Below are 17,329 nucleotides of genomic sequence, written 5' to 3' on the forward strand. Positions count from 1 at the left end.
ATGAAATAAATATTCATAAGTTCCAAATTCGGAATCAAATTATATTTGCACAATAGTAAAAAGAAATACTAATTCACTTTCCACCGAGAAAGTAAATTAAAGTTATTCCCGATTCAAAAATAGGAACAAATACTTATTCCAAGCTTTTAATTTTTCTTCACGCAATCGAATATTTGATTCGTCCCCTCACGAGAAGCCCCGTGCACCTGCCCACACATGATTTGAATTTTGAATAATAGTAGTGCTGCTATTAATGAGAAATTTCCAGGTAATTTCACACACCTTTCAACACGGGATATCTGTGTGGATGCCCCACTCTCGTTAACGGCGGTGGTTTCGAATTTCCCGGCGCGGTTGTTCCGTCTTTCGTGCTGTATACACGATTTTTTTATATCATCTGCGCGACTAAAATCTCAGTTGTTTCAAGTGTTGGTGTAACTGTCGACATTGGCTGAATCTCAGCTCTCCGGCGGTGTGCTCGGGAAGATTCGAAGGTGTCATCTCTCCTGCGACTGAGGAACGGAATTAGGTATGACTGAAGAAATCAACTACAAAAAGAAAGGATTAGACCTCGAGGCGGGGAGTAGCCATCGTGATTATCCGGAGGATGAAGACGATGGCGCTGGACCGTTCGACATTGTTCGGACGAAGAGAGCACCAGTGCACCGGCTGCGTAGGTGGAGGGTAAGTCGGCCGCATTGGTTCATTTCTCATCTTATTTCGTTTGTTGGCGATCGCTTTATTATTAAGTTTTTTCGGCCATTTTCATTTCGTGTAATGTTTGCTTCAGTTGATTTATTTGTATTACCAGTTCATAGCTCATAATGGAGGATGTGGTTTTGTACCTTCAGTAGTCATTCTAGTTTTCGTTGATGGAGTGATTTGGTGAGATTCAGGCGTTCTTTTCACGCCTTATAAGGTATTTGAAATGCGTGTTGATAACTGAACTCGTGATAATAGGTTAGAAAGAAATCCGATAATGGCAGCTGTTTTTTGCAACGATGCCTTCATAAGTGGATATAGCATTCTCAATTCTTCTTGTACCTTTTACCGCTCTTGTTCACCTCCGAAATTATGAGATTGCGTTTGCCACGTAATGCTTTGCCACTGAGCATTGTGCATACCATGATATCATTGTAAACACATCATATTTCCTGAACCAGTGTAAGATTAGAGTGATACTTGTGGAATTCAACTAGACAAATTGATTAGAGTGATACTTGTGGAATTCAACTAGACAAATTTTCAAGTTTAATTTATTTTCCTTCCATATAGGCACTGCCGTTTGTAGTGCATCCGCGTTATATGTAGGCTGACATTAAGCTGGAGCAGTTATTACTCATGTAGTAAACAATTGTTTTCATTATTTCTGCTGTCTTAACGAGCAACGAGAACATCTCACACGCATTTGCTTCACTTATGGCCATTCTGGTCAAATAAGGACTAGCAGGGTATGTAACAAATTAACAATGCATATTGTTCTCTCTCTCTCTCTCTCTCTCTCTCTCCCTCTCCCTCTCTTCTGTTACTTATTTTTGTGTATTTGGTTTTTGGTGATTTTAATAAATGCATTGATATTCTTGCCTAATTATGTCTCTTGTGCTATTTGAATTTGATTTATCAGGCTTTTACAAGTCCACATATGAGTGGATATAATTTATCAATGCTAACTATTTGATCAAAATTCCAGTATATAAAACGCCAAAGAACAGGAGGAATATTATTAATGAGGATGTAATCCTCGTTGTAGATACCAAGTTTTGTTGTTCCACGTGGGTAGTTTTGCTTTCCTAGTTGTTCAAATGTGAGCTCATTACCTCCCGTTGGCATTTCATACTCAATAACCTAAGGGCGTGTTTGGTTTTGTAGTTATGATTTCTCAAGTAATGATAGTCATCCTGTTTTGGCATGTCTTTTCTTAAGTAATTGATTCTTACTTACCTGTTTGGCTTGGTAGATTGTTATATCAGGTTGCATTTTCATCTGTTTGGTTTAGGGTTTATTTATGGTAATACGAAGAATTTCCTCGTTGTAGATACCAAGTTTTGTTGTTCCACGTGGGTAGTTTTGCTTTCCTAGTTGTTCAAACGTGAGCTCATTACCTCCCGTTGGCATTTCATACTCAATAACCTAAGGGTGTGTTTGGTTTTGTAGTTATGATTTCTCAAGTAATGATATTTATCCTGTTTTGGCATGTCTTTTCTTAAGTAATTGATTCTTACTTACCTGTTTGGCTTGGTAGATTGTTATATCAGGTTGCATTTTCATCTGTTTGGTTTAGGGTTTATTTATGGTAATACGAAGAATTTCCACCCGTGCCCTCCATTTTTTACGTAGATTCCCCTCTTTTTCTAACTTAATACACATCCGCTGGTTTACTCCAATATCCACTGATTTACATCTTCTGATATCATAAGTCATAACCAAAAATTAAACCCACACAAGCCAACAATTTCAAAGTGTTCCATATGCCGCAGACTATGATTAAACAATTGAGAATTCAATGTCAGACATAGCTAATTACCAGACCGGTGAAGAAGACCTTGCAAGCAAATACGTGCATTTAGAGACTTTTGCTCATAGCTGATGCTATTGAGGAAACCCTAACATCGCACGAATTGGGAGAACATAATTCGACAAACTAGGAAGCTCTAATTTAAGGTAGATTACAGAGTAAACTGACTACACCTTGGAAACTTAGTAGTGGATCTTGGCCAGATTTTTGTGCTGGGTGTGTAGCACCATCGACGGTTGCAAGGGAAGAAACTTTATCCTTGTAGATATAACATTGCAACAAATCTGAAACAAAGTGGAAATTGACGGGTGGGAGACACAATGGTATTTAGGAAAATGCAATCCCATTACATGGTTTCAATGCCGAAACACGATAAGTATCATGATCATTTTACCCGACATGCTAACCATCAATTACTGCGTCAAATGCTCGGGCCGAAGCCCAGTACACGGTCCATGCAGAAAAGGGTTATGCCAACCAAACATTAGCAATGTGCATTTATTGATCTCTAACTTGCCACTATTACAAAACTAAACACGCCCTAATAGTAATAGAGATTCTTAATTCTATTTGGCTTAGCATGTGCAAATTGTGTTCCTAAATATCAAAAGAAGTTTTATCATTGGTTGGTCCACTTCCCAAAACTCAAATGCATGTGTGCAGATCAGCCTTGCTGTCATCCCTTTATGTTCACTACTGCACAAACCGAGCGGTTATAGACTTTTAGAGTTTCAGTATATAAAACATTTGCATTTATTTATTGATTATTAATGCAGTGAGTATTAAGTTGTAGCTAGATGTTATATCTTGCACATTTCGTCCAGTTGCTAGCTCTGATTACACATTCCCCATAAGAGTGGATATGGATTAGCAGGTTCTTCCCTTTTTTCTTCTGTAATGTCAAATTGTTGCTCTCTTTGGCAGGGTGAGTTCCCCTACTAGTTTTATGTGCACGTGAACTGTAGTTTGTTGAATTTGTTTGGCAAGGCTGTATTGGCTGGACTCAGTATTTTCATGGTATGATTGCCATTGACATAGACTGAGCAGCACTTTGGTGGTAGTGGCAATGGATTGCCATTTGTGGAGCTTCTACGATCGGTTTATTCTGGTGTCTCTAGTTCTTGTGCAACGGACAAACTGTTTTTGAACTTCTATAGCTACTATCTATAAACGCTTGCTTACATGGATTTGGGTGGACCTTGATTGTCTATTTTGTCATTGGTTTGTCCAACACTAAAGTGTTCTATTACCAGTCAATTCAAATATTTTTCTTATTATTTCAGCAAGCAGCGCTTGTCCTAAATGCTTCACGAAGATTTCGTTATACATTGGACTTGAAGAAAGAAGAAGAGAGAAGGCAGTTAGTTGCTAAGATTAGAACACATGCTCAAGTCATTAGGGTAAATTAACATGCTTATTTTAATCAGATAACTAATGTTCATTCATTTAATTACTAAACTGTGATTTCTTGAACAGGCTGCTGTCTTGTTCCAAGAGGCTGGAAAAGTACTGCCTGGTAATTCTTTTTCTGCTTTGTTGTACAGAATAAATTCCGTACTGATTAGACTTACGCGGGAACTGAAGTATACCATTTTAGTGCCGGCTCAAGTTTTTATTGTACTATCTTTTGCAATATCATCTTTTACTTATGAACCTTGTACTAGTTGTTGTGTTAATCTGGAAAAATACAAGCTCTTACCATCACACTATTGTCATCATTTTCTTGACATTTTCTTATCACGGACATATAAACTGTTTATAGTTGATCATCTGTTTTGGAAAAATTACGTTGTTGACAATTATCATAGTGACAATCTTATATTTGGCCATGCATAGTTCTATGCTCATTTGCTGTTTTGTGTAACATTTCAGGTGCAGTAACTTCAACTTTACCATCAAGTCCTACTCGAAGTGTTGATTTTGGCATCAGCTCAGAAGAACTAGTGGCAATATCTAAGGAGCACGATGTTTCTCTTTTGCAGCGAAATGGGGGGGTAAGTTCGTTGCATCTTTGTATTCACGTGTTGTTATAACAATATTGTTTTTATTTGTATTTAATGTCATCCTTATTTCATTACTTTGTCTGGTCAGGTTAAAGGATTGGCCGAAAAGTTAAAATCTAATCAGGACAATGGTGTATCTGGGGATGAGTCTGACCTCATAAAGAGGAAGAACGCATTTGGGTCGAACACATATCCTCGAAAGAAGGGGAGGAGTTTTTGGGTGAGTGATTAGTTTTGTTTTTGAGAATCCTCATACCTTTTATGTTAAAGAAGTGTTGGTAAATTGTTTTATTTGTATATTTATTTTTTCCTGTAGAGGTTTGTCTGGGATGCTTGTCGAGATACTACTCTAATAATTTTGATGGTTGCTGCAACTGCTTCCTTGGTACTGGGCATAAAGACTGAGGTAAGATTCAGTGCACTCTTATATGTAGGTTCCAAGGCATGATTATGGGATAGCTATCTTAGTTCTTGGAATATTTGGTAAATTCCTAAGATATCTCCAGTAAGAGTTATTTTAGTGAGTTCTTTGGTTTGCTCATTGAATCGATTATGTTGTTTAAGCAACTGGGTTTGAAAATCAAAAAAATTATTTATGGCCACGTGTTCTCATACCTATGGTTCTTCATCAAAGAGTTGCCCACTCTCATGGGAAATATAGGGAATAATGAGTCAGTGCTTGCATAATGGTGTTTCTTCAGTTTTATTAGTCCCTGTAATATTTTTTTTTTCATTTAGGGTATAAAAGAAGGCTGGTATGATGGAGGAAGCATTGCCTTGGCGGTTTTTATAGTCATTGTTTTTACAGGTAATATTAGTATGTGATTTACATTGTTTGTTATACTAGTTTTAGTTGAAGTTGTAGACCTCTATGCAGCTTGCTTGAATAGCCTTCAGTGAGAATCAAAAGATAATTTTATATCCTAAATTCTGAGCGAAACTTATTTTAGCATTAGCTATCAAAAACATTTTAAATAGCCTAAACTTTGATGCAAAGTTCAGTTTATAGCCTTGACTATTGAATTTTTTAATCAGCCTCAACTTTTCGGGTGTCGTTTTTGGTCGTGATGTTGACAATATCATACTACTACTATTAGTTTGTGTACAAACAATGTCATTTTGGGTTGTGATGTGGGAAAAAATCGACTTCAATAAGTTGAAGTCCTAGGTGCTAGAAAATAACTTCTGACCATAAATCCAACTAAAGAGCAAAGTTTGGGCTATTTAAATTTTTTACGACAGTTGAGTTTAGAGGATAAACTTTACTGAAAGTTGGGTTTATAAACTATAATTAAATAAAATGATGAAAAAACAATTTTTCCCTTAGCCAGAGTGTAGTGTTTGTTGATTCTTGTGGAACGAAAGGTCACGATTTGAATATGCTTTCTACTCCATAATATGTTCTGTATCTAGTTTTTTCATTTGTCTTGATTATGGTGTTTCAGGGACAAATTATTGAAAATACTAATATGGTTTCTTGAAAGAGTGGGAAACAAGTTTGTCTTTTTGTTTTTCATTTTTATTTTGCTTGGAGTGGCAGTGGCAGTAGATGTCTACCATAAGAAGTTTCTTGTGCTCATGTCTGCTGTTAATAAGAAATTCATATTATTTAAAATTTTGCAGCTGTAAGTGATTACAAACAATCCCTTCAATTTCAGAACTTGAATGAAGAGAAGGAAAATATACAAATGGAGGTAGGGTAATGTGAATAAAGTTTTCTGCATATACTGCCTCCTGAATTTGATTTCTTACTCGTTTGTTTCCTTGAAATATTCTCCAGGTGATAAGGGGTGGACGCAGGACTAAGATTTCAATATTTGAAATAGTTGTTGGTGATGTCCTGCCTCTTAAAATTGGTGATCAGGTTACTGAGAAGACCTTACTCTCTGTTGTGGATTTAATTTTAGAATATTCTTCATGTGTTGCAAGTGTTTTAGAGCAAGAGTTCTATTTTCTTTGGGCGGTGGTGTGGAGAGTTGATGTTTGCATTTGGTTGAGTTATGCCCTTCATATGCATAGGTGCCAGCAGATGGACTTGTAATATCCGGCCACTCCCTCTCAGTTGACGAATCAAGCATGACTGGAGAAAGTAAAATTGTATGCTTCACGAAACCTGTCGCTCTAAGTTGTGTTGGTCACAATGTGATACTCTTATTTACTCTTCAGTATGCCTGTTTTAGGTTCACAAAGATCCTGTACGATCACCTTTTCTTATGTCTGGATGCAAGATTGCTGATGGGTATGGGACAATGCTGGTAATTTTCTAACTATTCTTAGATCTCTTAAATAGTTTTTGGAATTGACATATCTTCAAGAAATAGAGAGAACAATGGCTTTGCTTGCTTAAGAATGTACAAATTAATCTAATTAGTGAATGTGCTATGATGTTTTGATAGGAAATATGGATAAATCATAAAAACACAAAAATGATAGGATTACTTTTAATTATATTTGCATCAACTGAAATTCTGTGTTACTTCACCTGTAGACTGTAGTAAGCATAGTAGAGCAGAATACTAGTTGACTCGAGCTTGGTTCGTATAAATATTCGGGTGTTCTAGCTCGACTCGCCACCTAATTACCGAAGTTGAGCTTGATTCAAGCTCAGCTAATGTGCTACTTGATAATAACGTATTCGAGGTTGAGCTCGAGCTAGATATCTGTATAAATGGTGTTTGAGTTGCTTACGAAAGGCTTGAAAAAATATTCAAACTATGCTCCTGATCAACATGTTACTCCAGCTCGATTGAAGATTCAACTGAAAGCTCATGTAGTGGCTCGATTGAATGTTCGCGAACAACCTTGATTAACCAGCTTGCGAACATGTTTATGAACTAAGGAATTTGACCATGTTTGTGAGCTCAACGGACAGATTACCATCTAGCTTGAGCTTGGCTTGATAAAGTTACTGTGCTCTGAATCAGACTCGAGATCATCTCTTTTACTATCGACCAAAGCTCTTAATGAGCTTTTTTCAACCCGAGCCTCGAATAGCTCACTAGTAGCTATATTCATTTATAACCGTAGGTTAGTTGGCAGTTTTCACTAGGTTTTATACTGTAGTTATATTATGACTAGTTGACATGCAAGTGTTTCTTACATGGATATGTCATGGAAATGAAATTAGAAAGGGTCATGGGAAACTATTTTGGCTAATGCAACATTTTTGCTTGCAGTTCAGGAGAAGGTGTAGTCATTTATCTTATTTGGACTGCATATTTGACAACATTTATCAACCATGATTTTTGGCTTTAAAATTAAGCTTTGTTTAGAAATTTAGATAGACATGTAGGAAGCCATTTATCTGAAGTAAATTAATATGTGAGAACCGCTTGTCATGAAAGTGGCACGTGTTCTTCTATCACTTCCATCCTGAGTGTGTAATATGAACTGCTACCTGAGTTTTCATTGGGATTTCACAGGTAACTAGTGTCGGAATAAATACTGAATGGGGATTACTTATGGCAAGCATATCAGAAGATAATGGCGAGGAAACACCATTACAGGTTACTTCTAAATGGATCGTCTGTAACATTTTCCTGATTCTTAAGTGTCTGCCTTATTGTGACATTTTAACACGGCGATGAGTTTAGGTACGATTGAATGGAGTTGCTACTTTTATTGGCATGGTTGGTCTGGGAGTAGCACTTCTTGTACTCATTGTCCTTGTGGCCAGGTAACTTGCTTATGGATACAGTATCTGATTCTTTACTCATCGTTTATTTTGGGAAGTTGAATCATCATATATTACTTTGATAACGAGCAGATTTTTTACTGGGCATACAAAAGATCCTGATGGCACAGTCCAATTCAAAGCTGGGAAGACTAAAATTGGTGATGCAATAGATGGATTCGTAAAGATATTCACTGTTGCAGTATGTATTGATTGACTAAATTTGATATTTCAATGTCTATTCATCTTGTATTGATGAATTGTCGAATTAAAATTTACAGGTGACAATCGTAGTTGTTGCAGTACCAGAAGGTCTTCCATTGGCTGTCACTCTCACGTAAGTTTATTGTTAAATATTATGCTTCATTATCACATGTGTTTGTCATTTTGGAAATAGTAGTTTTGGTATCTGGCCATTATGTGCTTGCTTGTTGGAGTAAATTGTATTAGAAATGATGATATTTTCATATTTTGACCTGCTTGATTCTACACTCTAAATTAATGGTCTGGTTATGCTTCTTATGCATTTAGTGCTACAGTTTATACTGCAAATAGTGTAAAACCACACATTTTTTCTCTGTAATTGTCTTCTTTAAAATGTTCAGGCTTGCATATTCAATGAGGAAAATGATGGCTGATAAAGCATTGGTATGCATTCGTGCTAGAAGGACTCTTCTCTAAGATATTTTCTCTATATCTTCTGTGAGTTTATTAACAACTAAACTGCAGGTGAGGAGGCTTTCAGCCTGTGAAACAATGGGCTCTGCAACTACCATTTGCAGCGATAAAACTGGGACCCTAACTCTGAATGAGGTGCTTATCAGTTTCTTCTGGTCCTGCATTTGGTGGCTTCTAAGGCAGTTGGATAATATAGAAATCTAGAGTATTTGATTTCTGTTTGCAAGCAATAATATTTTCTTGTACAGATGACTGTGGTGGAGGTATCTGCGTGTGGAAAGAAAATTGATCCACCGGACAATAAATCACTTCTCCCTTCTAAAGTTATCTCTCTACTGATTGAAGGCATTGCACAAAACACAACTGGAAGCGTATTTGTCCCTGAAGTATGTTTTAGGGGGTGTTCTGTTTGCTTATATTTATTTACATTTCATCTCTGAATAGGGATAAATCAATTGCTTGGTGGAATGTTGCTCGCAGATTGCATGTATGATCTGATGGCATAAAAAATCTTTTTTTCACTTTCTGACAATTTATTGTACTACTTGTCAAGTTTTGCTTTGGTACCAGTGATTTCCAATGTTATGTAAGTATTAAATTTGTGTTTGTCATGATGCATATAAAACCTCAACACATGAAATTACTATGTTTTATGCTAATTTTAGTTTTTGTTACATCCAATTAAATTTTTTTCCGTGTTGCACTCCTCTTATAAGTTATAAGTTGTGATAGTTTTAGTGTGTTTTATCTGTCTTTTCTCATTGCTATATTAGGGGACACTTACATAGCTGATTTTTATTAGGCTGGTGGAGCTCCGGAGCTTTCAGGATCACCAACTGAAAAGGCAATTTTGCAGTGGGGAGTAAATGTATTGCAACAAAAACCTTTTTTGGCTTTATAACAGTGTTGTGTTCTGTACGCCAACTTAATCTCCCTTGTTGTCTTCCTGCAGCTTGGAATGGATTTTCTTTCAGTTCGATCAGATTCAGTTATTATTCATGCCTTTCCATTTAACTCAGAGAAGAAGCGAGGTGGTGTCGCAATTAGAGCGGTAATTTCAAAATTGGCTTTGGTGATATATTTTTGGTCATGTTACCCTTGCCATCATGCAAAGAGTTCTGGATAAACTTTCTTCAGTCGTTTGGTTCTTCAGTTTTCTTTTTGGTAAATTAATGTTTGGTGTTCTGGCAGTCGGATTCTGAAGTTCGTGTACACTGGAAAGGGGCTGCAGAAATAGTACTTGCGTGCTGCACAAATTACATAGATACGGATGGCCATGTGGTGACGCTAGATGAGGATAAGGTGTGTTAGTAAAATTATTTATCTAGCTTTCTCTTTCTGGTACCACTAATTATTAGTAATTTTTTTGGTATTCAGGAAGAATTTGTGAATTTTATTAGTTTGGTTTTCTGTAAAGTGGCTTTTTGTTTTCTTTTGTAGCTATCATCTTATAAGAAAGCCATTGAAGATATGGCTGCAGGGAGCTTGCGTTGTGTGGCCATTGCTTACAGGCCATATGACGCAAAGAGTGTTCCATCCACTGCTGAAGAACTCGAAAATTGGCAATTACCTGAGTCAGACCTGATTTTGCTGGCCATTGTTGGTATCAAGGTGCTTGTTACTAGTGTTTTGCCTTAACTGCTGCCTATTACTTTTTCACGAGTTTCTCTGTAACTTATACCTGTATATCTTTTTATTAAGTTTATTCACCCTACACTTTTATTTGCATCACGAATGAAAAGCTTTCAACCAGTCAGAATATTGAATCAGTTTTTTGCAATTAGCAATCTATAAAGATGTGCTATCCCTCTTCATGGTTGTATGCTTCTTGACATCAGCCGTTGCATTTTCAGTTTTTCTGGTAGCCATCAATGTTGAGTGTCCTGACAATTAATGATTTCTTGGACTTTTTACTGGCATTGCATATGCCAAATTTCTCATTTGTATGCATTCTGGACCCAAATGAGCGTGATTGGTAATGAGCGTAAAACCATATTTGATGTAGGATCCTTGCCGACCAGGTGTAAAAGATGCTGTCCAATTGTGCACTGATGCTGGTGTAAAGGTATGTGCATTTATTACCCCACTAACATCTGGCACATAGGAGATATGGGTTTTCTGATATATGCTATGTTAATCTACATAAACAATGATATGAAAAGATGTAGAAAGATTTTAGCAAAAAATTAAATGTCTAAATTGGAATAATTTTCTCTCCCTTGTTTTCATAATTTGCTTCCAAACAAGTATGAATTCAAGATATAATGTGATTTTACAGTTATCTGAAAGAATCAAGTCTTCATTCTCTACACTGTCTGTATGTTAACACCTCTGATGAGGTCCTTGACTGATTAATGAAAATTGGATGTGCACTTTAGATTTTTAAAAGTAGGCTCTAAGGCAACAGGCAGATCATACTCTTTTTTCTTTTAACGGTTGTTTGGTTTTGTCATGATTTTAATAACCGACACTTTTTTTCTTGAAATGCTGCCACCATTTCATCTATAAACATGTATTCTTTGGTCACAATTCTCAATCCCAAGCCCGCCCAAATTCTATATGTCTGTAACCACTTTTGATAATACTAAGATGAAGACCATATAATCAGTCATCTCATATTTTTTTTTCTTATTTTATATTTCATTCTCTGCTTTTTCAATTCATGAAGGTCTTGTGAAGCCCTTATATACTGATAAGTAATTTTGGGGCTTTAGGCAATCTCCAAAGTAGTGGTTCACTTGGTTGATTTTGTAATTGAGCACTTGGCTACAAGCAAGTACAATTGCATCTTTTTTAAAGGAAGTTTAGATAACGAGTCTTTATCATTCTCTAATAGGATGATAGCATAAGGAGTAACTTCCAGCCAAATTCACCTGGGAACCCTGGTGTGTTATTCATGTATAGTGTACATAGTTGTACAATGCAAACAAAACTTAATGGCTTTGCTGTGGGCCAGCTGGAAGATAATTAGATTCATACATGCTGTTTTTTTAGCGTTACTTCCTGTTTATTTGTTTTTTCGTTCTTTTGTTTGACTGTGGAACTTCTTAGCTATGCAGCCATTTTTATTTTTCTTGGTCTATCGATTTTCTAGGTGCGCATGGTCACTGGTGACAATCTTCAAACAGCTAAAGCAATTGCCTTAGAGTGTGGTATATTAGGATCTAATGCAGATGCAACTGAGCCTAATATTATTGAAGGAAAGGCATTCCGTACCCTTACGGAAACACAGAGATTAGAAATTGCTGATAAGATTTCGGTATGATATGAGGATTGACATTGACTCTTAATCTATTAGTTAGTGTACAGCTCTGCTGGTTGTTGACGAGTGGTAATCATTTTGAGTTACCTTTTTGGCATAGGTGATGGGAAGGTCATCGCCAAATGACAAACTCCTGCTTGTTCAAGCATTAAGAAAGAGGGGACATGTGGTTGCTGTTACTGGAGATGGTACGAATGATGCTCCTGCACTACATGAGGTCTGATATTTCACTTGTTTGGGGTATATGGCTTTGTCATGTATAGTTGATGCTGAGGGCAACTTATGCATGCACATTTTTATTCATTTTCGCTCAGATACCAAAATCTGTTATGGTTAAACAATTTTGCTAGCCTATCTCTAGAATGTAGTCACTTGTGAATTAGTTGGCACAATTTGTTATAAAGATTGTGGAATAAAGTACGAATAATATCTCAGCTGGACTAGCTTTAATGTTTTTCAAGAATAAACAGTTGGGGATGTAGTGGGTTCATGGTTAGTTGTCATAATATTTTCTGCTTAAAAGGGTTGTTTCATAGATTTAAGGGAGTTGTTTATAGAAGCATTTGTCTGTGTGTTACCCTCTTGCATTCATCTTCTGGAGCTAAGTGATGAAATTTGCAACTTGATAATGTCGTAGGCTGATATTGGTCTTGCAATGGGCATCCAAGGCACAGAAGTTGCAAAAGAGAGTTCAGATATCATTATATTGGATGACAATTTTTCTTCTGTTGTGAAGGTTAGTTAATTTTATTTATTTATGTAGTTTCCCCTTGCTTGTCTCATGCACTAGTAACTCTATGGAGAGGTATGTGAATTTTGTACCTATATTGGAGCCATGCACTTTAATGTACGTGGTTGTGGACTTGTGGTCTTTGCCCACCTGATTTTCAGTTTATCGTGATACTTTTGTGTAATTTTGAATCTCGTATTCTTTTAGTGATGCAAGTTTCTTATATTTGGTGGTCTTCAAAGTTCAAATTCAACTGTATATTTTATACTGAATCAGTTTGCTAATATTTATTTCAAATCAGCATTGTCCAGAAACTTCCTTTACTTAATATAAATATAAATCGTAAAAAAACTGAATGAGCCTGTAGTTGGTTTTCTTCCGAAGTCTAAATAGCTAGGACTCATGAATTTTTGTTCTTATATTGAAGAGCTTACATGTTAATGAATATGGCTGTTATCTTTGATGTTATCTTGAAACCTGGGCCTTCATATTTAATTATCACCAGGTTACGTAGCTTCTGGTTCAAAGGGAAACTATTCAACTCTTTTCTTTTGAGCCTGTAGCTAAGGTGTTAAATGCTATGAAAACTGTAGGTTGTCCGATGGGGAAGATCTGTTTATGCCAATATTCAGAAATTCATACAGTTTCAACTTACGGTCAATGTTGCTGCTTTGATTATCAATGTTGTTGCTGCGGTTTCTGCTGGCAATGTTCCACTCAATGCTGTGCAGGTGTGTTTTCTCTCTTTCTTGTTAGGGGTATGCTTCAGTTTCTACAGTTATATAAATATTGGTTCCTTTTTTTTTGGATATCCAGCTTCTCTGGGTGAACCTTATCATGGACACATTAGGAGCACTTGCACTAGCCACAGAGCCTCCCACTGATCATCTTATGCGTAGAGCACCTGTTGGTAGAAGGTCAGAGTTTTGCAAGCCATTCACAGTTTTGATACTCGCATTTTCCACAATTTCTACTATTCTTCTCCTTGTTTTAAACTTAAATAATTTGGCTCTTTATCTCATCTGATATTAATTTCTGCTCTTTCTAGTAATAATTTTGTACCACATTGTTGGAGTCTGATGATTATATGTATTGTTAATCTGTGTATAAGATGCTAAGGAACCAAATTAAAATAATGTCGATTGGCTTCCTTTTCTTTCCTGTAATAGTTCTTCAATGCTAAGTAAGTAAAACTCGTCAAAAATTTCATTTTGTATCATCAAGAGTTTATCAGTTCTAAGTTTTGTGTTAGGCACTGGTTTTTCGTGTTCCTATGCACTCCTTATATAAGTGCTCATAATGAATTTTATTCAGATTAGGAGATACGTTTTCTGACTTATCGCGTTGGCAATCTGTTTTGCAAGGACATAGTTGTATGCTAGCTACCTGTACCATGCTTTATAATGCTGCATTGACATATATTCCTGAAAAATTTAGGGTTAGCTTGTCCTGGTTTTGCATTCTATGTTTGTTATGCTCTTATGTCTTTTGCATATGAAAAATGATTCTGGTTGTTTTGTTATCTAGAACAAGAGCTTGTGACTTACTTAAACGTGCCCATGTTCATGATACTAAGTATTAGTATTAATTTGTTTCATATTCTTATATCACGAACGGTGTAGCGCTGGTGATGCTTCCATTTTACTTATTTGCTTTCTAAACCTTATCTTCTGTCCTAGTGCAATGATTTTCCAATTGTTAACTTAATGATATATTTTGACAAAGAAATTATTGGTATTCTAGGGAACCTCTTATAACGAATATCATGTGGAGGAATTTGATAATACAGGTATGGCGCGCTCTATGATACCTTTGTGAAATTGCATTTAATAGCTGAGATAGAAATGGTCTCATCTTTTTTTCGATTACTTGTAGGCTTTATATCAAGTCACTGTGCTGTTAATCCTCAACTTTCGGGGAAGGGATATCCTGAATCTGCAGAATGATAACAAAGATCATGCTTTTCGAGTGAATAATACATTGATATTCAATGCATTTGTCTTCTGTCAGGTAAGAGCAGTACTAAAGATTATAGTTCTCTGAAGGGATATTAGCTTAAACATGAACTTTGGTGAATTCTGCCCATGATTTTTTTTTCTAATTATCCCCATGAATTCAAATTGCCTTCAAAGTGAAACTGGTTTGTAAAGTAGAAAATGACGCCACTTTTAACAAATCATTTGATTGACTTGAAGCTAATTTTGTTAGAAACTGCATCGTTGATTGCCACATCATTTTTTATTTTGTGAAATCAGCTTCCATTTTTAGTCAAATTTGATTTCATGGGAAAAATCAAGAAAAATGAAAGTTCATGTATTGTATTTCAAACTTTAAAGTTCACGTGACATTTCAGAACTTAACTAAAGTTCATGGTTTGAGAGAATAATATCCCGTTCTATAAATTATGCTTCGTGGGAGATGTGAAGGATGTACAGCTATATGGTGTTTACATCTTTGTCAATGTCTGCAATTATAGGTATTCAATGAATTTAACGCTCGGAAACCAGATGAGGTGAACGTGTTTTCAGGGGTCACAAAGAACCGTCTGTTCATGGGAATAGTTGGCCTTGAAGTGGTGCTTCAGGTATTTCTATTCCACGTGATGACTACTGTTTTTGTCTCGTTTCATCATCTCAATCTCTTATATGCTCTCATTCCCTGTCTAGGTTGTCATAATCTTTTTCCTGGGGAAGTTTGCCACTACTGTTCGTCTGAGCTGGAAATTGTGGCTCGTTTCCATTGCTATCGGTAGTATCAGGTTCGTAGTCAGGTTCTATCCTTATTGTAATTGTAATATGCACTTTGAATTCCTACCTGGAAATAGATTCTCTCTTTTGTATCGGTCAATGGTGCCTGGTTAGAAATTGGTCATTTTATTAGACAGCTATAATACTATTGGTTTGTGGTTATCAACAGCTGGCCTCTTGCTGCTATTGGGAAGCTGATTCCTGTCCCCGAGACGCCCATTGGTGAATCCTTTTCAAAGAAAATCCGAAGGAAGAGGGACGCTGATGATGGTAATTTTACTTGCAGAACTTGCTTTCATGTGGGGATATGATGTTGTGGGTTAATTGTCGTCATTTATTGTTTTTCAGGTTAAGAGACTGATAAGATAAGGTTTGGTTTTGGGTTTCTGCAGCATAGGCTAACATTTCCATAGAAAAGAAAAGTACTAACATTTCCAGTTTTGGTTTTTGTTTCCATACTCTTAACTGGAATATTCTTTTAATGCCTCGACCTTTTCTAAAGTCTCTTTTCCGGACTTCATTGTAAAGTTAGCCATTTCATTTCTAGGTCACATTGTGTTTATTATTTCAAAATCATATATACTAGTATTATATATATGTGGGCGTGTATTACATTTCAGTTATTTTCGCCATTTATGAACCTGCCAGCGATCTAATTTTGCACAAATTGTCGGAATATCTATCTTTTCAAAATGAGCTTTTTCACTAATTAATGATACTGTTTGTATTTAAGATTTGAGATTTTCATCAAAATGTACTGTATATCACAGTTTGATTTTGATCATTTTTTACTTGTTTATTTGGACTTATATTTTAAAACCTAGAAAACAATATACATTAGTGTGAGAGTGAGATAAGCATACGTAAGTGATCAGCAGAGGAAGGTAGGGGTGTTGAAACGGGTACCCATAGGTATTCACACCTGGCTCGTTGGGTACCCGCACCCAGTGGTGGATCCCCGGAGACTGCCCCTATCCGGCGACTCGCTACCATGGAACCGGACATAAATTTTCCAGAGTCGCCCCCTTCAATAGGTTCTATAGGTTCTGAAGTCACCTTTCCCCCTCCGTTAGTTTTCAATAACTTTTTCTGGATCCTAGATCTGTCACTGTCCGCACCCGATTTAGCCCATAAACCTAGTCCTGATACCCGAGTCGGGTATCCCGTGCCTGATGTTGCGCGTATCTGACTTGAACATGCATTTTTTTGTAATTTGTATATATTTTAATACTATTTAATATATTTAATAGTTAATATGTGTATACTACATACAGAGTATATAATATATTGATATGTGTGCTACGCTATACTAATATATACTGTGTACTTCTTCTGTATGTATATAGTAATAGTATGATATACTCATGACTTGCTTTAAATCCGTGAAAGAAATAGTAGAATGGATAAATAAAAAAATGAAATACACGATGTATGTGTTGGAAAAACAGAAAACAAAAGAAATAGAATGAAAAAACAAAAAAAACTACGGGTAGAATAGAAGAGAGAAGAGGAGATTTAGAAAATAAACCCTACCTAAATTAAAATGTTAACATTAATTAATTAAAATATAAATTAAAAAATTCTAATCCTATAACAATCGGGTGTATTGGATAATCTGAGTATACTTGCGCAGCATTACCCGTAACACCCAAAATTATAATACCGTACCCCGACCCATTCCCCGTTGTTGTCGGGTAGCGGGTACCCGATTCCATGGGGTT

The 17,329-nt window shown here is 36.2% G+C and overlaps 1 protein-coding gene across 2 annotated transcripts; it reads left to right on the forward strand.

Moving 5' to 3' along the window:
- The first annotated feature begins 272 nt into the window (after nucleotides 1-272).
- On the forward strand, nucleotides 273-16,205 carry LOC125200888 (calcium-transporting ATPase 10, plasma membrane-type-like). 2 transcript variants are annotated; one of them, XM_048098709.1, is made up of 35 exons: nucleotides 339-353; nucleotides 463-684; nucleotides 3,799-3,915; nucleotides 3,992-4,031; nucleotides 4,388-4,509; nucleotides 4,607-4,738; nucleotides 4,835-4,924; nucleotides 5,257-5,326; nucleotides 6,142-6,212; nucleotides 6,299-6,382; nucleotides 6,538-6,615; nucleotides 6,699-6,773; nucleotides 7,941-8,024; nucleotides 8,112-8,194; nucleotides 8,285-8,393; nucleotides 8,473-8,528; nucleotides 8,797-8,839; nucleotides 8,921-9,004; nucleotides 9,118-9,255; nucleotides 9,672-9,737; nucleotides 9,822-9,920; nucleotides 10,061-10,171; nucleotides 10,310-10,480; nucleotides 10,875-10,934; nucleotides 11,964-12,128; nucleotides 12,232-12,348; nucleotides 12,769-12,867; nucleotides 13,455-13,592; nucleotides 13,678-13,778; nucleotides 14,605-14,650; nucleotides 14,737-14,871; nucleotides 15,338-15,445; nucleotides 15,528-15,619; nucleotides 15,778-15,878; nucleotides 15,957-16,205. In XM_048098709.1, the coding sequence occupies exons 2-35, from the start codon at nucleotides 532-534 to the stop codon at nucleotides 15,959-15,961; spliced, it is 3,243 nt and encodes a 1,080-aa protein (XP_047954666.1). In that variant the 5' UTR covers nucleotides 339-353; nucleotides 463-531; the 3' UTR covers nucleotides 15,962-16,205. The 2 variants fall into 2 exon arrangements, with proteins under 2 accessions (XP_047954664.1, XP_047954666.1); XM_048098707.1 differs by having other exon boundaries at nucleotides 273-684.
- The last annotated feature ends 1,124 nt before the right edge of the window (nucleotides 16,206-17,329 follow it).

The sequence above is a fragment of the Salvia hispanica genome, chromosome 1 (genome assembly GCF_023119035.1).
Source record: "Salvia hispanica cultivar TCC Black 2014 chromosome 1, UniMelb_Shisp_WGS_1.0, whole genome shotgun sequence".
Classification (NCBI taxonomy): domain Eukaryota; kingdom Viridiplantae; phylum Streptophyta; class Magnoliopsida; order Lamiales; family Lamiaceae; genus Salvia; species Salvia hispanica.

Coding starts and splice junctions, on each gene's coding strand:
- LOC125200888 (XM_048098707.1), top strand. CDS start 532: ATGACTGAAGAAATCAACTACAAAAAGAAAGGATTAGACCTCGAGGCG. Junction 685..3,798: donor ACCGGCTGCGTAGGTGGAGG/GTAAGTCGGCCG, acceptor TTATTATTTCAG/CAAGCAGCGCTTGTCCTAAA. Junction 13,779..14,604: donor AGAGCACCTGTTGGTAGAAG/GTCAGAGTTTTG, acceptor TTGGTATTCTAG/GGAACCTCTTATAACGAATA.